This window comes from Mauremys mutica, chromosome 3, assembly GCF_020497125.1.
Source record: "Mauremys mutica isolate MM-2020 ecotype Southern chromosome 3, ASM2049712v1, whole genome shotgun sequence".
Classification (NCBI taxonomy): domain Eukaryota; kingdom Metazoa; phylum Chordata; order Testudines; family Geoemydidae; genus Mauremys; species Mauremys mutica.
Window position 1 is genome coordinate 150,208,258 of NC_059074.1, and position 27,037 is coordinate 150,235,294.

The 27,037-nt window shown below is 43.2% G+C and overlaps 1 protein-coding gene across 1 annotated transcript in view; it reads left to right on the forward strand.

Annotated features, from left to right (window-relative positions):
* The window catches only part of DNAH8 (dynein axonemal heavy chain 8), a 594,173-nt gene that overhangs the window by 390,658 nt on the left and 176,478 nt on the right, over positions 1–27,037 (forward strand). The window contains exons 51-55 of the mRNA XM_045010583.1: positions 5,128–5,374; positions 12,683–12,924; positions 13,018–13,158; positions 17,392–17,629; positions 21,766–21,908. Coding sequence (XP_044866518.1) covers positions 5,128–5,374; positions 12,683–12,924; positions 13,018–13,158; positions 17,392–17,629; positions 21,766–21,908 — 1,011 coding nt within the window. The remainder of the gene's footprint in view (positions 1–5,127; positions 5,375–12,682; positions 12,925–13,017; positions 13,159–17,391; positions 17,630–21,765; positions 21,909–27,037) is intronic.

The window sequence follows — 27,037 nt, forward strand, 5'->3', positions numbered from 1 at the left end:
CCAGGGCAGAGGTGAGTCGGATGAAAAATAACCTTAAGGAGCACCATGTCCACCCTCCCACCCCTGTCAGATACTAAAGTGAGTACTCAGCTCCCTGGGGAAAAAAGCAGGGTTCCTACACAGCTCCCCTGCTTCACAGTACAAATCTGGGGACTCTAGCAATGAGAGACCCACCCCCAGGCATGGAAGTGGGATCCTGAGCGGGAGGACACAGCTGGAGATATATCCAGAAAGATCAAGACACTAAATAAAGAGATATCCTGTGCAGTCACAGCCCAGTGGCAACTCCTGAAAAGTAGGTGAAAAAGGCCAAAGAAACCCAAAAAGAATAAAAAGGGTGGGAGGGGGGGATGACACAAATCTAGATGCTATTTATCCTATGACTCTGGAGCCATCTCCTGTACTGAGGAAGGAGTACTCTAAGATTCTGTCTCTGAGCAGGAAAAAAAGTTGCAAGGGTTTTTTCTCCCTGATAAGTTTGAGACTGTGTACAGAAATATTGTCTCTGCCATTTAGGCACATGATGACAGGTCTATGGGTAAATACCTGCCTTCCAAATCTCTGCATGATACAGCCATCTTGCTGCACCCAGCCTTTGTGGGCATAATCAGTGATGAATGAGAAACACCTAATGGGATGAACACTTCGATACTATTAAATGTTAGAGCTCAAACAAGCCATCACAGAATAAACCAAAGGTCAATGCTGTAGTGATATTTTTAGCAAAAGATATGACAATCCCATCCAAAGGGGGATTTTTCCCCAAAGAAATAACTGCCAGAAAAGTGAGAGCCACTCTGAGGCTTCCTCAGGCACCATTAGAGCATCACTGGCCATTACCTTCTTTAAGAGAACCACAGAATTCAGGAAAAAAGAACAGGAGTACTTGTGGAACCTTAGAGACTAACAAATTTATTTCAGCATAAGCTTTCGTGGGCTACAGCTCACTTCTTTGGATGCATAGAATGGAACACACAGACAGGAGATATTTAGCAGGATAGCTCATCTCAATTGATTAGACTCTTCCAGTTGCTATGCATACTTCCACCTTTTCATGTTCTCTGTATGTATAAATATCTCTTGTCTGTGTGTTCCATTCTATGCATCCAAAGAAGTGAGCTGTAGCCCATGAAAGCTTATGCTCAAATAAATGTGTTAGTCTCTAAGGTGCCACAAGTACTCCTGTTCTTTTTGCGGATACAGACTAACACGGCTGCTACTCTGAAACAGAATTCAGGCTGGATGACCTTAAATCAATGAAAGACATGGGCCATCCTGACTTCTAGCCTATCCTGAAGAAAGTATCCCTAGCAACAGCCTTTGTAGTAGATGCCTCAGAGGATGCAATGAGATTCTGAGTCAGGGCCACAGCATCCAGCTCAGAAGCCAACCTCATTTGGCTACACCGCCAGACTGCAGACATCCATGACACACACATCCTGTGCCCATCCAAATTCACAGGTGTCATGTTTTGAGGTGCAATTCAAACAAGTGAGATGTTGTGTCACTGCTTGTCCTGTAACCCCGAGTTCCTTAAAATGCTTTGCTGCTGTAGTTCCTTGTCTGGATGCTCACAGCCAGCATACAAGAATACACTGAGGGCATGGCTACACTTACAGATGTGCAGCGCTGGGACTTAAAGCTGTCTTCGTACAGCTGTGTAGGGAAAGCGCTGGTGTGTGGCCACACTCACAGCTACCAGCGCTGCAGTGTGGCCACATTTGCAGCATTTGCAGCTCTGTTGGGAGTGGTGCATTATGGGCAGCTATCCCAGCGTTCAAGTGGCAGCAACGTGCTTTTCAAAAGAGGGGGGTGGGATGGAGTGTGACAGGGAGCGGGGGAGAGAGAGAGAGTGGATTTTTGGAGCCGACACTTCAGCTCCCTGCCTTGCAAAATCTGAAAATTTCCTCGACCCCTCATTTACTCTTAACTGCAAATAGCCTGCAGACCAGATAAGCAGCTGCTCCAACGGACTCCCTTCCCCCCCCGCCGCTGTTTCTCTCCTCAAGCAAACACTCATCCCCCATGCCTGCCTCATTCACAGCAAGGTAGTGGGTTATCTCAATTGATTGATCACAGTCAGTTACAGATTGATCACAGCAAACAAGAGCTGTGTTTGTTTTTTAGATAAGCAGCTCCCGGAGCCCCGAGTTCACAACAAAACAAAGAGAGGTATCATAACAAAACAAAGAGAGTAATTTAGTTAAAAGCATTCTGGGATATCTCCTAATACCCTGGAGGCCAATAACAGCGCTGGTGTGTGGCCACACTTGACGAGCAGCGCTGCATCACCAGCACTGCACTCGTTATACCCCAAGCAGACCAGGTGTACAGCCAGCGCTGCAGCCAGGGAGTTGCAGCGCTGGATGTGCCTTGCAGGTGTGGACAGTTACTAAATTGCAGCGCTGTAAAGCCTCCACCAGGGCTGCAACTCTCCAGTGTAGCCAAGCCCTGAGTGTCTGTATGTTAACCAACCCTGGTTCAGCAATGCTGACTCCAGCAGCCTGCTTGTTACACCACAGCCAAAGTCTGGTCTCCATCAGCATTTGTTACTGCTAGTCAAGTGACCCCATCACACCCCCAGTCCCAAATTTCCCCCCAATTGTCTACCCTGAAATGTCCAGCCCTTTCCTGGAACATTCAGAGGAGTAATGCGGTCTATTGATCCTTTAAAGAAACAAAAGCAGTTTATCACTTGAAGTAATTGTTAGCTCCACTTAAATACAAATACAGCACTGTGTTGTTTTAGATTAAAGTGAAAAAAGTTTATTAACAAAAAGATATGGAACTTTAAGGGAGTACAAGGGATAAAAACAAAATCGTCACAAGCAAACAAAAATTAAATACACTTTCTAGTGGCTAACACTTTACTCAGCAAGCTGCAGCTTGGTTCTAGGTATATTTCTTACCAGTCTTTTTTTTCTTTCTAGCCATGGCTGACTTTCTCTCAGTCAGGTACTTACACAGAAGTATAATGTGCTGGCTTTCCTTGTCTTTCTAAGTGAAAGATTTTTACCTTATCTGTTGCATCCAACGAAGTGGGTATTCACCCTCGAAAGTTCATGCTCCAATACGTCTGTTAGTCTATAAGGTGCCACAGGACTCTTTGCTGTTTTTACCTTATCTGGTTTCTCACCTATATTCAGTTCCCAAAGACTTCATCCCCTGTTGTTGAAGAATCCATCTCTCTCAACTTGCAGGTATCAGAAGGTAGCTGTGTTAGTCTGGATCTGTAAAAGCAGCAAAGAGTCCTGTGGCACCCTATAGACTAACAGATGTATTGGAGCATGAGCTTTCGTGGGTGAATACCCACTTCGTCGGATGCATGACGAAGCTTGCAAGAGCTCTGACCCCTTGTGTCTGTTCAGTGGTGGATTCCAGTCAGACCAGTCTTTTTAAATGGGACCTACAACTATTTCTTGGTTGCTATCATGCCTCCTAGACGAGTTTAGGAGTTGGCAGCTTTATCCATGCAGGAACCTCATTATGTGTTCTATGATAAGGGGATAAGGACCCCAAGATCTTTCTTGCCAAAAGTGAATGCATCTTTCCATGCCTCTCAGGAGGTCAGGATGACCTTCCCTTATTTTATCTAAAAGCCACAGCATTGTACAGAAAGCTATTGCATAATCTGGGTGTTCTTAGACCACTAAAGATCTATCTCAAGCACACCATCTTGAAAAGAAGATTGGGCTCCTTCTTTGCCTTCTTTTACCCAATATGCCATGTGCTCTGGATATCCAAACTGTCTCTTTCCTTCTCAACTGATATAATTCACTGCTCACTTCTTTTTATTTGTCACAGACTGTGGGGGATACTATGTGCTAGAGTGGAAAGTTTCTTGCCCAATAATTTCCTCTCTAGTGGTAACATCCCCCATGATTAAGTCTACCCTGGTAATTGATTCTTTTTTTTGGAGTATGAATTATGTATATAGGTAAAAGCGAATTCAATTTTAAAGTGAATAATGTTCTTAACTGACAGCTATATGACTATCTCTACAGCTTAGGAATAACTCTCCAAGAACCCTTGGAAGCAAAATTGTACCACTGCCAAATTCCACAGGGCAAAGGGATAGCCTATTCATAATGAATTGTGGGAGATGCTGCCACTAGAAAGTAAATTATAGAATAAGTAATTTTCCCTTTTCAGGCTCCTATGGGTAGCTATGACTGAGACTACCTCACAGAGAAAGCCTCTTAAGGAAAATGGACAAAAGGACTTGAGTCCCAGGCAGTTTATGATGTCTCAGATTCAAGTATTTACAATGTGTCTATGGCTATGATAAAATAGCTTTACTGGCTATTTAGTTGACCTTTGGCCCTGAAGTTCAGGCCAGTATTTTGGCTAGGTCTTTAAAAGAGTCTTATTTTAGTTCCAAGATGGATGACACATTGTCCTATTTTAAAGAGATTAAGGATAAAATTAAGTCTCAAGCAATGAATGCTACCCCACACAGAATATTGAAAGGTAAACAAGTATTGAGTTAATATTGTTGATATAAAGGCTAGTATTACCATCATGTGGTATATCCAAACCAAGGCGGGGGGTGGGGGGGGAGAGCCTTAGGTTAAATCCAGCTGTTTTGGACATTGAAATCTCCCTGTGATAACAGAAATTCCCATGATCACCAGAATACAAAACTGGAGGTATTCTTTGTTTATGTGTACTTTACACACTCACATTATTTAGAACTGCAATGGGTAACCATTCTCTTGCTATACCTTGTTTGTATTAGCATTCATTTTTCTCTGTGAATAGCATGAAACTTCTTTTAAAAATATGTTATAGTAAAATTATTTTTGAGCTGCTCTGAAGAGGTCAGACAGGAATCCCCTCAAGAAACTAAGTTTCACAATAAACACATTTGGTTTTCATCAGTTTAGGAGCTACAGGTTAATCAGTAGCATTATACAAAGAGTAGCAATTACGAATATATTTGAAACATTGTAATTTTGAAGTTTGTACTTCATCTGTAAAGCTTTCTAATTGCTATCAAATAGGTGTCTTCTCTTTAAATGTAATTCTATAAATATTGTCTATGGCTCATATGATTAAATCTGAGCAAAAATAGCTTTTTTAAATAGGCATGATATTTTTCAAAATTGTTCACTTTTTTCTTATTAGTTATATGAAACTTATAAAGTACGCCATGGGTTGATGATACTTGGACCCAGTGGATCTGGAAAAACAACAGTTATAACTATGTTGATGAAGTCAATGACAGAGTGTGGGCGTCCTCATAGAGAAATGCGTATGAACCCAAAAGCTATTACTGCTCCTCAAATGTTTGGCAAACTTGATACTGCAACTAATGACTGGACAGATGGAATCTTTTCTACACTGTGGAGGAAAACACTAAAAGCTAAAAAGGGTATGCAAATATATTATATATGTTGTAATCAGAGTATCTCATATGTGCTGTTCTAAAAAAGTATCTATTTGAAAATGTGGTAACATACTCTCTCTTGAATGAAGAAATATAGTTATGATGAGGGATTTCAGTTCAGGTCTGTTATTAATAAGAGGTGAAATAATCTGGCTGAATGAATCTTTGACTAGCAATCTTTGATCTAATAAATATTAATAAAGCACAACACAGAAAGTAAGGCTATAGTTACCAAACTTATCTGGAGACTGGAAAAGTGACTGCAGCTCTGTTCATTCCCAACTAACTCCCAGGACCTCTCCTTTTTATATACTGCATACTCCTGTTTATCCAAAACCCTATTATCCGAAGCTCTGCATTATCCAAATCCCTTCTTTGTCTCCCAGCATGAGATCCATGAGAAGGTTGGGATAACAGAGCAGAGGCCTCCAGCTGGCAGTGTGAGGAGGCAGAGGATGAGCCCACTGGCTGTAAGAGAGGCCACTCTGCTGCTGAATGGCTCCTGCAGCAGCACAGAGAGCCCTCTGCAGCCCTGTTGCCATAGGAATGAGTGAGCAGAGTCATGATAGTGGAGCTGTTGGGGGGGAGGGATAGCTCAGTGGTTTGAGCATTGGCCTGCTAAACCCAGGATTGTAAATTCAATCCTTGAGGGGGCCACTTAGGGATCTGGGGCAAAAATCAGTACTTGGTCCTGCTACTGAAGGCAGGGGGCTGGACTTGATGACCTTTCAAGGTCCCTTCCAGTTCTAGGAGATTGGTATATCTCCAATTATTATTATTATTATTAGCTACAGAGGGCTTCAGAGACCTAGTCACTTCAACTTTCCAGTTCAGCACTGTTAATATGAATTATGCTTTGCTTTTGTAAAATTATAATCAAGATTTGTATGGATTAGTTTTAGTGGCTTTAAAATAATGTATTTTCTATTTTAATGTTAATTGCTTTAATAGGGTCTGTGATTGCAAAACTGCTATTCCTAATGATATGTTTTTTGATCTCTAACTGAAACTAAAATATTTTTGGCGGAGGAAGCGAATCTTAGTTTCTGCAACTTTTGTTTTAGAATTTGGAATTAACAGTAATATCAAAAACAGAAATACAGGCCAACATTTTCAAGCTTGGGTGCCTAAAATTAGGCACCTACATCCATATATATTCACCTAAATAAAAGTGCTCTTGTTTTTTAAAGTTACTGAGCACCCACAGCTCTTGTTGACTGAAGCGGAAGTTGCGAGTAATCCACACCTATAAAAAACAGGCCACTTTTATTTAGCTGCCTAAATGTAGATAGTTTCCTCATTTTAGGCACCCACGTTTGAAAATTTTGGCCTTTAGAACTATATAGGATATTGTATGAAGGCAGATACTTGGTTTCAGGAGAAAGGTGTTTAAATCGCTGTTGATTTACAGTAGCTGTGCTTCTCAGCCAAGTTCAGTGCCATCCAGTCTGCTATAGTGGAACTGTGGACGCAGTGCCGGGCGGAAGAGAATGAAGTTTCTTACTTACAGTAACTCTTGTTTGCTGATTGTATTCCTTTGGGAAGCCACACTGACCCTTGCTTTTCCTTCCCTTTAACTTCAGAACCCAACTCTATTGGGCTTCAAGAGGCAGAGAGAAACAGTTAAAAGTGTGGGTTATTTATAATTGCCTTGGGATGTGGGGTTAGGATACAGGCATCTACCCCCCCGCCCCACTGCCAGCTACTGCTTCAGAATTGGTTCCCTGGCTAGGTATTCAACTCCTACAGTGGGGCTTTGTCGAGTCAATGCTACTAGAAGACAAGAGTTTTCCTTTTACTGATTGTCCATATGCATATTCCACTTAGGGTGTGCATGCATCTCATACATCTGACATTGGAGTCTTTATGGCCGTGAGTGCCCGTTGTGGCTGAGCATACACTCTGAGTTTCCTGTTGCTTCACACTGAGAACATAAAAGGTCAGAGCAGGCCAACCACTATTCAGTTACTCTCACTGCCTCCTGGCTTCAAGACAGAGCTGCTCAGTCTGTTACTTCAGTGAACTCCTGTATCTTTTTCTCTATCTTTGTATAGAAATTTTATAGTCAGTAGTAGCTAGCTTGTTGCCCATTTGGTATGTTGTTTGTATTTAGCCTAGGTTTATATTTTACCAGGAAATTATCTTTACTCTTGATACTGAGTCTTAAGTCTCTGTTTTAAGAAATGCTTACGAATAGTGGGCATCTAAAGTGCTTATTTTGTATGGGAGAATTGCACATCCATGGCAACTGTACAATTTGTAGGTACTTTACTCATAGGAACTGAAAATCTATGGAGGCTCCAAATATTTTTAATGGGCAGAGCCATGAAACCATCTTCAGAGCTGAGGTCCTTTGACCCCTCTATTTATGACCTGATAAGTTATAGGAGTGCACCAGTGAACAAGAGGTCTACAACATCTGAAATCCCATCAGCTGCTTCTTTAGCCCAGAATCTGAGAAAGACTGATAGTGTTCCTGCTGTGAAGAAGGGGCATGGTAAGGAAAATGAGAGGCAGCTCTCCAATTAGTCTCTCCTCAGAAAAGAAAATGGCTTCAAATGCACCGTTCCACCTCAAGGGAGATTTTGCTGCCCCATGTGGCCTCAACACTGAAACACCAGGCGAAAACAGTGTCTAATACAGTGTCATCTCATGTTTCCTTCTCACCGAGCTTGTTACCAACTACTGTAACTCCAGCTCTGGTGCGATCTACTCCTGCTGCTCTGGTACTGAAGCCTTCAGCACCTGCTTCGGTACCACTATTTCTACTACTCTTAAAAGGGGATGGACCGTCTCTGTTTCATGAGACCATTATAGACTCTGCAAAAATTCTTTGGCAGATTCCCACTTCTGCAGCTTCAGTGTCTGGAAAACGAGACACATATCACATTCCCTCTAAGAGAGATGAACTCTTTTATTCCTACCTGGTGCATGGTTCCCTTGTGGTGATAGCTGCAAATAAGAATCCCAGGCAACAATTCAAAACCATGCCAAAAGACTGGGAGCCAAAGCAATGAGATTTATTTAGTCAAAAATCTTATTAGTCAGCCAGTTTACAGTTTGGGATTGCAAATTATCAGTTTGTGTACTTATATGACTGGCAGATAGCTAATCTGACACTAATTTTTGAAAAAATCTTCGGAGGTGATCCTGGCTATTACAGACCAGTGAGCCTAATTTCAGTACCAGGCAAATTAGCTGAAACTATAGAAAAAAACAGAATTATCAGACACATGCATCAACATGATATGTTGGGGAAGAGTCTACACGGCTTTTGTAAAGGGAAATCATTCTTCACCAAACTATTAAAGTTCTCTGAGGGGGTCAACAAGCATGTGGACAAGGTTGATCCAGTGGATATAGTGGACGTGAACTTTCAGAAAGCTTTTGACAAGGTCCCTCACCAGAAGCTCTTAAGCAAAGTAAGCAGTCATGGGATAAGAGGAAAGGTCCTTTCATGGATTAGTAACTGGTTAAAAGACAGGACAAAAAGGGCAGAAGTAAATAGTTTTCAGAATGGAGAGAGATAAATAGTGGTGTCCCCCAGGTATCTGTACTGGGACTAGTGCTGTTTAACATACTCATAAATGACCTGGAAAAAGGGGTAAATAGTGAGGTAGCAAAATTTGCAAATGATACAAAATTACTCAAGATAGTGAAGTCCAAACCTGACTGCAAAGAGTTACAAAGGGATCTCACAAAAATGGATAACTGGGCAACAAAATGGCAGATGAAATTCAGTGTTGATAAATGCAATGTAATGCACTTTGGAACATGTAATCCCAACTATAAATACAATATGATGGATCTAAATTAGCTGTTACCACTCAAAAAAGAAGATCTTGGAGTCATTGTGTACAGTTAGCTGAAAACATCCACTGAGTGTGCATTGGCAGTCAGAAAAGCTAACAGAATGTTAGCGATCATTAGGAAAGGGATAGATGATAATGCAGAAAATATCATAATGCTACTGTATAAATCCAGGGTTTGTCCACACCTTGAATACTGCATGCAGTTCTAGTCACCCCATCTCAAAAAAGATATATTAAAATTTAAAAAGATACAGAGAAGGGCAACAAAATGATTAAGGGTATGGAACAGATTCCATATGAGGAGAGATGAAAAAGACTGGGACTTTTCAGCTTGGAAAAGAGACAACTAAGAGGGAATATGATAGAGGTCTATAAAATCATGAATTGTGTGGAGAAAGTGATAAGAAACTGTCATTTACTCTTTCGCATAACACAAGAACTAGGGGTCAACCAATGAAATTAATAGGCAGCAGTTTAAAACAAACAAAAGGAAGTATTTCTTCACACAATGCATAGTCAACCTGTAGAATTCATTGCCAAGTGATGTTGTAAAGGCCAAAAGTATAAAGGTTCATAAAAGAATTAGATAAGTTCCTGGAGGAAAGGTCCATCAATGGCTATTAGTCAAGCTGGTCAGAGATGCAACCCCCTGCTTTGGATATCCCTAGCCTCTGATTGCCAGAAACTGGGACTGGAGGACAGGGGATGGATCACTTGATGATCGCCTGTTCTGTTCATTCCCTCTGAAGCACCTGGCAATGGCCACTGTCGGAAGACAGCATACTGGGCAAGATGGATCATTGGCCTGACCCTGTGCTTCTTGTGTGCTAAAAGGTGTAAAATAACCTGAGTCCTCTGACTCAAACACCTCCTCCTCCACTGAGGAAGGGGAGTTCTCAGATTCAGGCTCTGAGCACGCCAAGAAAAAATACGAAGCAAAGGTTTTTCCCTCCAGAAATGTTTGAACCCTGGTGCAAAAAGGTTGCATCCATAATCCAGATCCAACCTGAGTAGGTGGTAGAGGACAAGCCTAAAGGCAAGTACCAGCATTCTAACTCGTCAACTGAGATAGCTGTCCTGCTGCACTTATCCTTCCAGGATGTGAACAGAGAAGAATGTGAAACCTCTGGGAAGAGAAAATGAATAAGCAGGTATGCAAGTTGTAACAGCACACATATCAGACTACATCTTTGGTGTATGCGGGGCTGGTTATGGTATGTTACCATCAAGCATCATTGGGATATGCTTCTCTCTGTACCTCCACTAGTACTCTTCTCCCTGAAATTCACAGTCATACCAAAGGTCAATGTCAGGCCTACTCCTCCATCTGGGCTAAGTTAACTAATAGTGTCAAGAACACAACAAAATTGCTAAGGATCCTGCTATCCCTTTTTTTCCCCCTTTACTTTCTTCAGGGAAGGCATAGACCAGGGTCTTCAGCCCAGCTTCATAGCACCAGATGTCAGCTACAAGTAGTGTCCTATTTGCAGGATTCTTCTGTTTCCTTGACAGAGAGCCTTGAGGTATCCAGATGTCTCAGAGTAGTCAGACTGGCTAAACCTGTGGTTAGATCTATCTTTCCTAAGTGGGACCTACCATTGCTGTTAAAAGCCCTAACCATTTTGAGCCTCTGACATCAATATCTCCATTCTGCCATCAAAAATTGTTTTCTGGTCACCCTCAGACCTGCCAGATGAGTTTCTGAACTGGCAGTTTTATCCATGCAGGAATCCCACTGTGTGTTCCATGACGACAAGGTGGTACTAAGAATCCCAGAATTGTCCTTGCCTAAGATTAATTCACCTTTCAGTGCCTCACAGGAGATTGTCCTCCCTTCATTCTGTCCAAAGCCATAGCACCTGACAGAAAAGCTGTGGCATACTTTAGAAGTTTGAAGAGCATTAAAGATCTATATCAAGTGCACCTAATTGATCAGAAAATTGGTCTCCTTTTTTGTCCTCTTTCATCTGAAGTGCCAAGGACTCAGGTTATCTAAGATATTGGTAGCTAAATGAATCAAGCCATGGATCATAGAGCCATAGAATGTGTCAGATGCTCATATTCCAGACAGCATCAAAGCACACTTCACAAGATCCATGGAAACTTTGTGGGAAGAAAGAGCTTGTGCTTCCACCACAGAGACCTGCAGGGCAGCAACATGGTTGTTGGTTTATATCTTTATTACACACTGTACAGTGGACTTTCTATCCTTTGCAGAGGACTCCTTTGCCATGAGGGTGCTGCAGGCAGTGGTCTAGTAATAGCATTTTAGGCAATTAACTCTGGGGGTCTTTCCTATCTCATTCCGTTTTTCTTATCCCTCCCTACTTCTTTTCACTGCTCACTACTTCTCATACATATCAAAATTGTGGGAGATGTTGGGCTGCAGAATGGCAAAATTTCCTATCCATTAATTTTCTTTCTGCTAACAGCATTTCCCACAATTCTACCCTCCCTGGCTGGCTTCCTAGCCAAAGGACAGTATTTAATTTTGATAGTTTTGCTTCAGTCTATACCCTACTGTACATAGTTCTCATTGAAATTAATGTTACTAATCATATTCTGTGGGTTTTTACACAGCTTTGGAATGAATCATCTGGCAGCAGGCTGGAGAAGGGGGCATGGCTGTCACGAGCTGTGCTACAGCTTTGAATTGCGTCTGGAAAATGTAGACAGGAGGAGAATAGCCCGTATGTATCACAATTGTGACAGACGTTGCTAGTAGAAATAAAATTAGTGTGTGAGAACCGGTTTTGAAGTGTCCAAAGTGGACCCTCCTGCTTCTCTCAGAACTCACTCCACCAGTGCTCAGGCAGTCTCAGCAGCATCTGTGAGGAATATTTTGATTATGCACATATGTAAAGCAATCACCTGAGGTTCTATTCACACATTTACAATGCATTATGCAATCATTGAAACCTCCAGATTGGATGCTGTATTTGGTAAGACTGTTACAATCCCTATTCTCCTAAAACTCTGAGCCTTACCATAAGTAGAATATGCATATGGACAATCACTCAAAAAAGAAAGGAAAGTTACTTACCTTGGTAACTGGAGTTTTTTAAGTTGTGTTGTCCATATCAATATTCCACGACCTGCCTTCTGTTCCCTTTACCGTGGAGTTCTATATCACTAGGATTCTGCAGCAGAGAGGAAACTGTGTGGTGATTGACCCATTCTGCTCTTCTATGCCCTTGGTGTGGGGCATGAGGACACCCGCCATATATGTGTGGCCATAACAAGTACTGCTGGCCAAAAGACTGATCTACAGTGCCTGCACATCATAAGTGGTCGTGGAATATGCATATGGATAGCACATCAAAGAATTCCAGTTACTGTATGGGTAAATAACGTTCCTTTACTGTAGGTAAGTAACACTTTTATACATATAGCTTAGCTATTTAAAATATCCTCCTTTGAATATATTTTGCTACCATTTTGATGTAAAAATGTGAATTATTTCTGTTTTGATTGTTTCCAGGTGAGAATATCTTTCTGATTTTAGATGGCCCCGTGGATGCAATTTGGATTGAGAATTTAAATTCTGTTTTGGATGATAACAAGACTCTGACTCTAGCTAATGGTGACAGAATTCCTATGTCTCCTACTTGTAAACTGTTATTTGAAGTTCACAACATTGAGAATGCCTCTCCTGCAACAGTTTCTAGAATGGGCATGGTCTACATCAGTTCTTCTGCTCTCAGCTGGAGACCAATTTTACAAGTAAGATTAAGACTGAGGGGAAAGGTATTACTTATTATTTTTATTTTGTTGTACTTTGTAGGTAGACAAATGTTATGTTTTTTTATTTTGCAGGCATGGCTAAAGAAACGTACGCCTCAAGAAGCTGATATTTTACAGAATTTATATGACAGAAACTTTGAAGCAGCATATACATACATGAAACTAAACCTTAATCCAAAAATGGAGCTTTTAGAATGTAACTACATTATGCAGGTAGAACAGATATTGCCATCTAAATACATTCACTTCCTTGAGTACTGATTAAAGTGGCAATACAATTCCATTTCAAAGGACAGGTTCAGAGTAGCAGCCATGTTAGTCTGTATCCACAAAAAGAACAGGAGTACTTGTGGCACCTTAGAGACTAACAAATTTATTTGAGCATAAGTTTTCGTGGGCTACAGCATCCGATGAAGTGGGCTGTAGCCCATGAAAACTTATGCTCAAATAAATTTGTTAGTCTCTAAGATGCCACAAGTACTCCTGTTCATTTCAAAGGAATATATCCTGGCAGCCCCACACTGGCTTCTTCTGTCATTTAGAGCTGTATCTTCAATAAGTTCAGATGCTCAAGACTGTTCTAGAACAATGTTTTCCCTATTATAACTATGCTTGCCATTCCAGTAATGGGTTTTCCTCTGCACTGCATCTACTCCATGTATGATCACACCTATTGACCACACCAAGTAAATTTCACTCCCTCTTTTGGGAAAAGTTTCTGTTCATTCAGCCTGCTGGCAGCTTCAGTATTATTTACATTTGTTGCACCATGCTACACAGCAAATTAAAACTTTTAAATGTTCTGAGTCAAAATACTTTTATCTTAAGTCTTTCTTTCCTTTTGGGGTACCCAGGTCTCTTGCATGCAACATCTCTTCTCCTGAGCTAAGATCCAACATGAGAGAAAAACCCTCACAAATGAAGAGGAAAGCTGGAAGATGTCTCCCCAATTCAGTTACCCTCCAGGCTTGCTTAGTGGGGGAAATTTTGCTCCTTCTGCTTTAACAATGATTTTTCTTCATTTGGATTACCAAGTCCTTTGCCAGGGTTGCCACCACTGCATCAACTGTAGGGAGGATGAACAGAAAATCTTTGGGTTCTAGGATCCTTCTAGAATATCAAGGTTTCCCAAATGAGCTTCTCTTGCGTCAGGAGTTTCCCATTTATTAACTTCTTTGAAGAGTGAATATAGTAAGACAGCAAATCAAATTCTATTTTAATTTTGGATGGAAGGTATTCGCTCTTGGCTTTAGCCTGCTTATTCTCTTTGTTTGACATGCTGGCTAATGATCTCAGTGGTGGTCACTACATTCTTCCCCATGGATTCAAACATGCGTGGAGGAAATAACCTTTCCTGCTCTCTGGCTCAGCATTATGATGATCTAAAGCTGAGAGTTCCTCTTGTTCAGGGGAGAAGCTAGAACTCATGGAACAAAATGGAGACCTGGAAAGGCTTTGGGGTTTTTATCCCGTGTGACCGGGGTTCCGTTAGGGTGAACTGCAAAGAATGGGGCAGACAATCTCCCAAAAGCTGGTGGATATTCCAATACTTAGATTTACCAAGCCAGCAGAAAAAGCTTCTGTTTATACCTTACTGGTTACTCAGAAGTCCAGACAACACAGTTCCCTTAAAGTGATCCAGCCTCAGGCCTCCAGGTACCTAAGTCAAATATGATGATTTCTGAAAATCTTGTTTCATCATAGAAAAGAAAAGGTTCTACCAATCCCAAAGGATCGGACATATTACCTCCCAGGTTAATGAATGTTTCAGATCTTACCCAAATAAACGCATACAGCCAATTCTTATTAACTAAACTAAAATTTATTAAAAAATGAGAGAGAGAGAGTATGGTTAAAAGATCAATATACATACAGACATGAGTTTAATTCTTGAGGTTCAAATTCATAGCAGAGATGGTGAGCTTTGTAGCTGCAAAGAGTTCCTTTAGAATTTAGTTAATAGGTTATGGTTCAATGTTCAATATCATTTCAGGGCTTTCCAGTTTAGGACTGGGATCTCAATCCTTATGGCTTAAGCTTCCCCTATATGAAGCCTCAAGCAGATCTGAGATGACAGAATCAGGACCCAATGGTCTTTTATACAGTTTTCTAGCATCCATTTGACCATACAGTCCTGGGTAAACAATAGGCTTTTTATGTAACCTTCTGTTTTCTAAACACCACCAGTAATTAGTTACACAAATTAACACAGGATAATTTATCCATTAGGCAGTCTATTACAAACTTCAAAGAGACATATAGACAATGACATTATTTTACCCAAGATTCATCTAAATGTTAATATTCTCTTTTGATCTCTGAATTAGTAGCTATAGTGACAGACAGGAACTGTCTGTTTACACTCTAAGATACACACAATTAGTATCACTTCTAACTTCTAACAATATAGGTTTGCATTTCAAAGTTCTAGCCTGTTTAGCATGAATGGCTCTAATTACCATTTCCATACCTTTCTACATGACTTTAAAGGTTGGCTTTGGGTCATCCAGCCTGCAAGCTGTTTAACCCTTTCTGGCCATGAGTTATACTTTGTATAAGATTAGTTGCAATTATATAACAGTGGTAGCAATAATGATTTGCATCATGGTTATATTTTAATTAGACAATGTCACACCCTGTTTTGTTGTTGTTTTTAGCCTTTTGGAAAGAGGGTGGTCATTCTTGTTAGGTGACCAGTCTCTTTTCTTGTCTGGTGTTCCCTTGTGGGTTCTAGCCCATAGGGCAGAGGGTGAGAGGGTTATGCACTCTACATCAAGTAAATCAATTTCATACTTGAGAAAGGGATGGAACCTAGGAGCTTTTCCCTTTTTGAGGTGGATTGGACCACTGGGTTCAGTATGAGTTTTGGACTTACACCTGGAGACTACTTGATTGGCGAGTACTGCCTAGTTTGTGAAGATGTTTGAAGGCATCTCAATTGGTGTGGAGGGACGCAGAGACATCAATAAGCCATGCAGTCTTCTGGAATTTTTGTGTATGTGCGTGCACACTTGTGCATGCCTGCGTTCTCTTTGAGGTGATCTGGCACTTTGTCTCTTGTACTTTGGCATGTTTCCATGTATTTTTCCTTTTCAAGATGGAAGGAGTCCGAGTGTTTTCAAATAGTGTGTTTATTTGTTTTTGGCAGAAAATATCTGTTACAAATGAGCATTATTTTTTCATCTTCTGCCATAGATTTAAAGACTATGAGCTAGGTTCACAAAAGGTCTTAGACACCTAACTGCTACTGTAATTCACAAAACCTCCACTCAGCTGCTTCCAAACCCTATGTGGGCACATAAACTCAGTCAGTGTGCTTTTTTTTTTTTTTTTTTTTGCTGTAAAAGTTCCATCGATGCCTATGTTACTGCCTCTGAGCATGCATGCTGCAGCCTCACATGTCTGCCTAACTTGCCTGAGAGACCTGATACAGTAAGTGTGTTCAGACCTTGCCTACTGGATCAGTCCTTATAGGTGAGCTTACACAAAATGGCTAGATGATGATGATGGGCCAGTGATTTTTATTATTTATCCACAGTGGAACAGCTTCAACAGGAAAGAATAAGGAAGCCCTATATCAGAATATCCTATAGTACAGTAATTAGGGCACTCACCTCAGATGAAGCAGATCCTAGTTTAATTCTCTTCTGCCTCTCAGGTAGAGGGGGGACTTGAACAAGGAATCTCTCACATCCCAGATGAGTACTCTAATCAGTGGGTTAAAAGTTATAAGCTACAACCTCCTCCTCCTTGTCCTCCTGGGCTTCTTGCTGAAATGGGGTAGGTGCCTAAAGCCAGGACAGATTTTGCTGCTGAGAATCCCAAGCAGAGGAGGTGCCTCACAGCAGCCCGACCTTAGGTACCTGTCTCCAAGAGAAGGGTGAGGCTTAGCACACACCCTTTAGCTTGAAATCTCCCATGGGTGGTCTTAGGCGAGGAGTTGCATAGCATGCTGGCTTTTGTGAATCCTATTCAGAGATGCCTGTCTCTCCTCATACATTGTATAGGGAGCCTAGGTGCCAAACTCAGGCTTTATGAATCCCAGTGTTTTTCTGGTCATCTAAAAGTTAGGTGACAATGTTTCTTTGTGAATTAGTCACCATAAATACCTTTAAAAATGTAGCTGATTAATTTTCAGGGAGACAGACTCCTAAATACTTGTCACTTTTGAAAATGAGACTTAGGCTACTAAGTCACGTAGGTTCCTTTGAAAATTTTACCCATGGTTTTATCTATCTATCTATCTATCTATCTATCTATCTATCTATCTATCTATCTATCTATCTATGGCTTTACTCTATATTTCCTTGTTATAATTTTGAGTTCGACATTGTCCTTTAGCAACCTTGACTGGTTTTCGAAATGTGTTTTTAAATGTCTGAATATATATGGAGCTAAAACTGATTGTAGTATTTTCTTAATGCTGTTTTTTTTATACATTTCCAGTCTATTAATCTTTTGGAGGGGTTGATTCCCTCAAAGGAAGAAGGCGGTATTTCATCTCCAGCACATCTTCATAAATTGTTTGCTTTTGGATTAATGTGGAGTTTAGGTGCTCTCCTGGAGCTGGATAGCAGGGATAAACTGGAAGCCTTCATTCGAGCAAATGATAGCAAATTAGATTTGCCAGAAATCCCTAAACACACCAATCAAACAATGTATGAGTTTCATGTTACTGATTATGGTAAGAGAAAACACATTGGCATTCTTTTTGATAATTAATGATTTTTTTAAAATAAATAAGGTTCGTTAGAAATATAAAAGTACTCTGTAATTACATATTATTTGGTCACATGGTCAGAGCTTTTCTTTTTGCTAAGACCCTATTGGCACACTAATCTTATGGAATCTGAATGCAAGTTATGTATCTGGAGGTAAGCAGTGGAGGAGTTGAGATCTGTTTGGATTAGTAATAATTTTATACCTCTTGTTTTTAATTTAGTTTTCATGGATTCTTTCTATTGAGGTTCCTTAATTAGTCTACAGTATAGGTAATTTTTGAGCATGTTATTTCTGTATTAGATTAATTTTACTTTATCTGTCACATTTTTTCCTCAAACAGTATTGGTTCTCCTTTGACTTATTGTGCACATATACAGTCCACTGCAGGTATATGTGCATCCAATACATTTGAGTCAATGACTTTTGCCATCAGTACTACTAGGCAATGCATGTGCCACTTCCTCATGCACTGAGATGAGAGTATAAAAGGGGCATTTTCACCAACTCCCTGTCAATTCCTTCTCACCCCCATGGCAAGAGTTGAAGCCCATCCATAGCATTTGCTTTGATTTTCAAAATTCCTATAGCATACATAGTTATAGATAGTATTTAGTGTGGTATAGTTAGGTTAATTGGTTATAGTATTTAGTTAGGTAAATCCACCAGGTATTATGGAAAAAATCCCCAGGTTTCCAGCAGTGTGGAATGCATAGGGCTGTTTTCCCTGTTACAGACAGGCATAAGAGTGGCTTGATTTGCTTTTGTGAGGACCATGTGAGGGACAAATATTCTATTTGTACCTCCTTCCCACCTAGACAAAAAACAGATTTCTATCTCAGAGTTTACCATATGAAAAAGGTAATGCGCCTCCCATCAGAACTGAGCCCCTGCGAGGTGGCAGATTCAGAGTCCACAAGCAGTGCCCCTTTGGCTGTTTGTGATTCAAAGAACAAGTCTGGTGTGAAATGTCACTCTTTGCCTTCACCATCAGCTCCTCCAAGCATTCCATGCTGACAAGTGCTCAAAGTCTTGATCTTCTAAGAAGACTTGAAGTAAGTCCTCCGGTACCAATTTGAGTCACCACAAATCTAGACACTCATTGGCTGCATTTGATGTAGCGCTGTTGACTCTGGCCTCTTCAGGCCTGTTGAGAATGGTGTCTTCACCCTTACCGGGTCCCTCTTCATCATTCCAGCTTGTTCAATTTACGTCAGCACTGATGGACGAACACTTACTTGTTTGGTCCCCTCTACTTTGTTGGCCTTCTTGTCAGAAAAGGATCTTCTGTGTCTCCCCTACTGGACCCTCCTTTCCATGATCAATTCCTATTTAACTGTCAAGACAAGGTCTAATATAGATTTCCCCCATGTTGGATGCAACACTTTTTCAGTTAGGAAATCATCATCTATAATATTTAGAAATTCCTGGGGTGTTTAGTATCATTTTAAATTTCCATCCATGTGGATTACTTTATAATTTGGGGTTGATAATGGTCAACTAGTCATTACTTTTTGTTCATCACAGAAGTAACTTACTACTGTCCTATGGAACTACCATGCCATTTATTAATCCGGCAGGAGAGTCAAGTATTTCTTTGGTGAAATCCTGTTTATAAAGAATGTACACAAAGTCCCATTTCCCTGAACACAGTAGAAACAAACAATGGGAGGCTCAGAATCCAAGTCTGTCTTTCCATTGAGTACTGTGCCAAAAAGAAGCTCTGTCACTCAGCTGCCTCCCAGGGCCAAGCTCACAACTGCTTCTCTTGCTTTCCGCTGGCTTTCTGCTATTTACATACACAGCTGAAACCAATCAAACCCTAGCCCCAGCATTTGCAGTTAGTCCCAGGGAAACCACTCAGCCCACACATTTTAGCTCTGGATCTCTTTTTCATGTGGCTCAGTATCTTGGGCAGTTGCTTCCTATTGTTTCCAATACTACGTAAAGTACTCCTATTACTACATAAATGGAAGGGGTGGATTTCTGCATGGGCCACCGGGGTCCATGCCCAGGGCCCTGGCCAATAAGGGGGCCCCTGCAGTAGTGGCAGAACGCTGGCCCCACCCTTGCTCCTCCTCTTCCCCGGGGCCTTCCGCCCTGCTCCTCCTCTTTCCTCTGAGGCCCTGGCCAGGCCAGAACCCAGCCATAGTAGAGTGAGCATATTCCCCCATGTGGAGTTGGCCGAGCCGCTCACCCAAACCCCTCTCTCCCATGTCCCTCCTTGTTCATGGATCTGGCCTGAGCCCCTCTCCACAGTCTCCCCTTCCCCCGCCCCCCAGCCATGGACCTGGCCTGAGCCTCTGCCCCGGTCTTGAGCCCCTCTCCCCCGCACTCCTCATGTAGATATGGCCTGAGCCCCCCTCTCACACACATCCCAGTCCCAAGCCCCTCTCCCCCTACATGTGGATGTGACCCAAGCACCTCTCCTCCACCCTTCCCCCATGGACCTGTCCCAAACCTCTCCCCTGCAAAGACTTGGCCAAAGCCTGTGCCCCCCAACCCTGCTGCTTACCCCCTCAGCCCCTTTCTCAGAAAACTGGGCAACTCAGTTGGCAAGTACAATTGGACAGATGCCCAGTTTTGCTAACAAAGTTGGGACGTCTGGGACAAGGTTTAAACAGGGGACTGTCCTGGTCAAAACAGGATATATGATCACCATAGGCTGTAATAAGAGCTGCCCAGGCAGCTGAGGGGAGCTGGGACCTTCCATCTGCCCTGGGTGGAGGGTCGGGGAGGCAGGGGCGGCTCTAGGAATTGCGCCGCCCAAAGCAGGGCGGCATGCCGCGGGGGGCGCTCTGGCGGTCGCCGGTCCCGTGGCTCCGGTGGACCTCCTGCAGACGTGCCTGCGGAGGGTCCGCTGGTCCTGCGGCTCCAGTGGACCTCCCGCAGCCACGCCTGCAGATGCTCCACCGAAGCCGTGGGACCAGCGGACCCTCCGCAGGCACGCCTGCGGGAGGTCCACCGGAGCCGCGGGACCAGCGGACCCTCCGCAGGCATGCCTGCGGGAGGTCCACCGGAGCCGCGGGACCAGCGGACCCTCCGCAGGCATGCCTGCGGGAGGTCCACCGGAGCCGCCTGCCGCCCTCCCGCGGCATGCCGCCCCAAGCGCGTGCTTGGTGTGCTGGGGTCTGGAGCCGGCCCTGCGGGGAGGCCATGTCCCTGCCCCCTATGGCACACCACTCATGGCAGGTGGATGGTGCAGGGCTCCTGACAGTGGGCTGGGCTCCCTGGGCTGCTCTTACCACCACCTGGCTTCTGGCTAGGCCAGGAGGCAGGGCCATGGGGGGAAGGGGAGGTGCAGGGGGTGGGGCCCCATGGCAAGGGGGATTTGGAGGGCCCAAATGTTCTTTGTGCCTAGGACCCCAATAAATCTTAGTCTGCCTCTAGTGAAGGGGCATTTAATTGCTCCATCCACTGAGCCTGAAGGAGGGTGGTTATCACACCCATAGGCTTTTAAGGGGGGGCTGTGACTGTCATTCTCTTGATGGCAGCCATTAACACCTTCCAGCATAAAAATACAAAAGGAAACCTGAACATGAGGTCCAACTGGTTAAGCAGACAAACAGTAGATCTGTTGGAATAATTCCTCAACCAGAAAGTATTTTATCAGATTTTAGACCAGTTGGGCTATGTGAGGCCCTGTCTATTGGCAACAAATAGAAATACCAAAGAACCAAGAAGCTAGCCAACCTCAGATGCAAACTGCCATTCCAGCAGTGTAAGGTACACGTTTTAAAATGTAGCATTTTAAAAGTTATTCCTTTCTCCAATCATAACTTCAAATTGCTGCACCAAGAAGGAGTTGGTTAGTTCACCATCTTCTTTTGGTTTGTGGCAGAGACGTGGAATAAGTTTAAAGCCTCCCTATACACCCTGCATTTCCTTGTCCTCTTGGTAGGAGGCACAGAAGAGAAAGGCTTCTCTTTGAGTCTGACAACTTCACTCCCCAGACAGCTTCTTCTGCTACTAAACTACCTGTTCTTGAGGTGTCTTTGGGTCTACTGCAGAGAGGAGAAAACAATATTTTGACTAGTGGAGCTACTAAATGCAGATAGTGAATTATTAGGTGCTATATTTTCCATTCGTTGCTCTTTTTAGGTGACTGGGAACACTGGAATAAAAGAGTTCAGGAATATGTTTATCCAACAGAAAGTATCCCAGATTATGCATCTATTCTGGTTCCAAATGTAGACAATGTCAGAACTCAGTTTTTGGTAGAAACAATTGCTAAGCAACACAAAGTAAGTACACTATTTCTTATTTAATTGCAAAGCTAATATATGTGGTGTAACATAAAGAGGCTTCCTGTCATAAAACAGGGATGTAATAATCCCTCTTTATATTCTCTATCTCTACTCAGATTTGGTCAGGTTGTACATTTTGTGACAAGATGGCCAATGTAGTATGGTGGGTCCTGTGCTTTTCTTGGGGCGGGGGCTAAGATGCCACCCTTACCCCTGCTCTTGGGGCACCAAGGGCCCCACTAGTGGCCCTTGAAGGTAGTAAAGGGGGGAAGCAGGGGAGGGGTCTGGGTTTGCTCCTCACTCTGAGTCCCAGCCCCTCTCAACCCCTGCAGGTCCTTACCCTCTTCCCCCTTGGGTGGGGTACCTTCAGTCCTTAGACACTGGGGGAGGGAGTCTCCCTCCCCTGCTCCCTTACTCCAGTTTTCTGATCTTCCAAGTATCACAACACACCTCCAAGCTCTAGTCCTCTCTCCTTCCTCCTTCTCCCCTGACTGCCTGAAGCAGGGGGTTTATTAGGTTGCTAACAGGGCCTTAATTGACTACAGGTGCTCCAATTAACGTGTAGCAAACCTCCCTAGTCTTCAGGGAACCACACCTTAATTAGCCTAGGGTTTATATACTTCCCCTCGACCACTCTCCCACTGCTCCCTGGCCCTCTTGTATCACAATTTATTTAATTGTATTTACATTATTTTTGTTATCTACAAATTTGCCCTCACAAGTGTCTCTTTGTCCACATAAAACACTTAAAATAAAGCTCATTGTGTAAAAGATCAATAGAATTAGTCATACACACACAAAAAACATGTTAAATATAATCCAAATAACCCCTGTCTTTTTTCCTCTGAGGAAAAAGGCTAGAGGACATCTTACCATCAGTTTCTGAGTATCAACAGACTAATGCTCTCTGAGGCTACGTCCATACTACCCGCCCGGGTCGGCGGGTAGCGTTCGACTTCTCGGAGTTCGATATATCGCGTCTCATCTAGACGCGATATATCGAACTCCGAACGCGCTCCCGTTGACTCCGGAACTCCACCACTGCGAACGGCGGTGGCGGAGTTGACGGGGGAGCCGCGGACTTCGATCCCGCGGCGTCTGGACGGGTGAGTAGTTCGAACTAAGGTAGTTCGAGTTCAGCTACGCTATTCGCATAGCTGAACTTGCGTACCTTAGTTCGACCCCCACCCCCAGTGTAGACCAGGCCTTAGATGAATTGGGAAGGTGGATTTCAGAATCCAGGGACATCCGCTAAAAACAGCCTGCCACCACCCTTGGTTATATGAAATTCTTTCAATGGGAAAAGCAATAGCTGATCCCAACTGTCATGAAAGTACAAAGGGAGAGAATGCTTCTCATTTAGTAGCAATCTGAAACAGAAAAAACTTTCAAGAGCAAAATCAATACCTTGAACTACACCTGGAAGTAAATAACAAATCTTTGGAGTAGTAATATGGTTTATTTAATTTCAGTGTGTAAAATGCACTTACTGTAATCCCAGAGGGTTTGCAAAAAATAGTACATGCAAAAGCCTGTTGAGAGTCTTTGGGTTAAGTTTAGAGGTGAGAGCAACAAGGGTGATATGGTGGGCGTGTGCTATAGACCACTGGATCAGAAGGTTGAGGTAGACGAGGTTTTCTTCGGACAACTAACTGAAGTTTCCAGATCACAGGCCCTGGTACTAATGGAGGACTTCAATCACCCTGACATCTGCTGGGAGAGCAATAAAGCAATGCACAGACAATCCAGGAAGTTTTTGGGGCGTGTTGGGGACAACTTCCTGGTACAAGTGCTGGAGCAACCAACTAGGGGCCATGCTCCTTTTGACCTGCTGTTTACAAACAGGGAAGAATTGGTAGGAGAAGTAGAAGTGGGTGGCAACCTAGGCAGCAGTGACCATAAGAAAGTTGAGTTCAGCATCCTCACAAAAAGAAGAAAGGAGAGTAGCAAAATACGGATCCCGGACTTCAGAAAAGCAGACTTTGACTCCTTTAGGGAACTGATGGACAGGATCCCCAGGGAAGCTCATATGAGGGGGCAAGGAGTTCAGGAGAGCTGGCTGTATTTTAAAGAAGCCTTATTGAGGGTGCAGGAACAAACCATCCTGAAGTGCAGAAAGAATAGCAAATATGGCAGGCAAACAGCTTGGCTTAACAGTGAAATCTTGAGCTTAAACTCAAAAAGGAAGCTTACAAGAAGTGGAAGTTTGGACAGATGACTAGGGAGGAGTATAAAAATATGGCTAGAGCATGCAGTGCTGTAATCAGGAAGGCCAAGGCACAACTGGAGTTGCAGCTAGCAAGGGATGTGAAGGGTAACAAGAACGGTTTCTACAGGTATGTTAGCTACAAGAAGGAGGTCAGGGAAAGTGTGGGACCCTTACTGAATGAGGGAGGCAGCATAGTGATGGACGATGTGGAAAAAGCTGAAGTACTCAATGCTTTTTTTGCCTCGGTCTTCACAGACAAGGTCAGCTCCCAGACTGCTGCATTGGGCAACACAGTATGGGGCGGAGGTGAGCAGCTCTCAGTGGTGAAGGAACAGATTAAGGACTATTTAGAAAAGCTGGACGTGCATGGATCCAGATCTAATACATCCAATGGTGCTGAGGGAGTTGGCTGATGTGATTGCAGAGCTATTGGCCATTATCTTTGAAAATTCGTGGTGATCGGGGGAGGTCCCAGACGATTGGACAAAGGCAAATATAAAAAGGGAAGAAAGAGAACCTGGGGAACTACAGACCGGTCAGCCTCAATTCAGTCCCTGGCAAAATCATGGAGCAGGTCCTCAAGGAGTCTATTTTGAAGCACTTGGAGGAGAGTAAGGTGATCAGGAACAGTGAACATGGATTCACCAAGGGCAAGTCATGCCTGACCAACCTGATTGCCTTCTATGATGAAATAACTGACTCTCTGAATATGGGGAAAGTGGTGGATGTGATATATCTTGAGTTTAGCAAAGCTTTTGATACAGTCTCCCACGGTATTCTTGCTAGCAAGTTAAAAAAGTATGGATTAGATGAATGGACTATAAGGTGGATAGAAAGCTGGCTAGATTGTTGGGCTCAATGGGTAGTGATCAATGGCTCGATGTCTAGCTGGCAGCTGGTATCAAGCAGAGTGCCCCATGGGTCGGTCCTGGGGGTGGTTTTGTTCAACATCTTTATCAATGACCTGGATGATGGGATGAATTACACCCTCAGAAAGTTCACAGATGACACTAAGCTGTGGGGAGAAGTAGATAAGCTGGAGGGTAGGGATAGGGTCCAGAGTGACCTAGACAAATTGGAGGATTGGGCCAAAAGAAATCTGATGAGGTTCAATAAGGACAAGTGCAGAGTCCTGCACTTAGGAAGGAAGAATCCCATGCACTGCTACATGCTGTGGACCAACTGGCTAAGCAGCAGTTCTGCAGAAAAGGACCTGGGGATTACAGTGGATGAGAAGCTGGATATGAGTCAGTAGTGTGTCCTTGTTGCCAAGAAGGCCAACGGCATATTGGGCTGCGTTAGTAGGAGGATTGCCAGCAGATCGAGGGAAGTGATTATTCCCATCGGTTCGGCACTGGTGAGGCCACACCTGGAGTACTGCGTCCAGTTTTGGTCTCCCCACTACAGAAGGGATGTGGACAAATTGGAGAGAGTCCAGCGGAGGACAATTAAAATGATTAGAGGGCTGGGGCACATGACTTATGAGGAGAGGATGAGGGAACTGGAGTTATTTAGTCTGCAGAAGAGAAGAGTGAGGGGGGATTTGATTGCAGCCTTCAGTTACCTGAAGGGGGGTTCCAAAGAGGATGGAGGTAGGTTGTTCTCAGAGGTGGCAGATGACAGAACAAGAAGCAATGGTCTCAAGTTGCAGTAGGGGAGGTCTAGTTTGGATATTAGGAAACACTATTTCACTAGGAGGGTGGTGAAGCACTGGAATGGGTTACTTAGGGAGGTGGTAGAATCTCCATTTTTGGAGGTTTTTACGGCCCAGCTTGACAAAGCCTAGGCTGGGATCATTTAGTTGGTGTTGGTCCTGCTTTGAGCAGGGGATTGGACTAGATGACCTCCTGAGGTCTCTTCCAACTCTAATTTTCTATGATTCTATAATTCATAACAAAAAGATAAACCAGGAGTTGAACCAATGCCATTGTGATGGGTTGTTCACCCCACATCAGCCCTGTAAGGGTTAAGGAAGATGAGAAAGGGCCAGTTAGGATAATATGCCACACATGAGTGGCTTAGGGGAGAAAAGCAACCTCTAATTGGAAGACGAAGCTCATCTGAGCTGCTGTGGGCTGGGCTAATATAAAGCCAGGAAGCTGGCAACAGAAATGGGGGCAGCATGGAAATCTGCAGTCATTGCCTGTGCATTAGAAAGGGAAGGAGGGATACTAGAGAAAGAGTTAGGACCCTGGGAGCATGGCCCTGAGGGTAGATTGTTCCCAGAAGAGAGAAGGATGGAGAAGAAAGCCTGTGGGAGGTAGATAGGAAGCAGCCAGGGAGAGAGCTGCAAAGCTGGGGACTGAGCAGACCTTGGCTGCATGTTGTAGGGTCTCTGGGTTGGAACCTGGAGAAGTGCATGGTCCTGTGTTCTCCTACTAGCCACTGACAGAGTGGCAGTGTCTGGACAATGAGACTCTATACCTTGGAAGGGGAAATGCCATAGTGACCTGCCCAGGGGGTTTCAGCTCCTGGAGTGAGAAAGGGGCCACAGAGTGACAGAGAGGACAATGAGAGGAGAGACCACAAGGGGAGGTGTCATACCTGGAAGAGAGCTAATCCACAGAACAGCCAGGAGGAGGTGCCACTGGTGACTGAGTGAAGACAGTTTTTTAAATGTTTCAATCAAATCCTTAATTAAATAACTGCATAAAATCTCAACCTCAAAAGGACTTCACACCTGTTCATCCTAATCCTTAGCCAAAAGCCTGAATAAATAGGTTAAATTAAAAAAACCCAAGGCAAGGGGTAGCAATTGCTCAAGCAAGCAAAATGTATTACAGAATTCAATAGCCTAAGTAAACCGTCAAAGTTATCCCAAAGATCGTTGCAATGGGTGTCTCCCTTGCTAAAAGTAGGAAGGATGGTCTTGTGGTTAAAGCTGTGGACTGTGACTTAGCAGATATGGGTACAATTC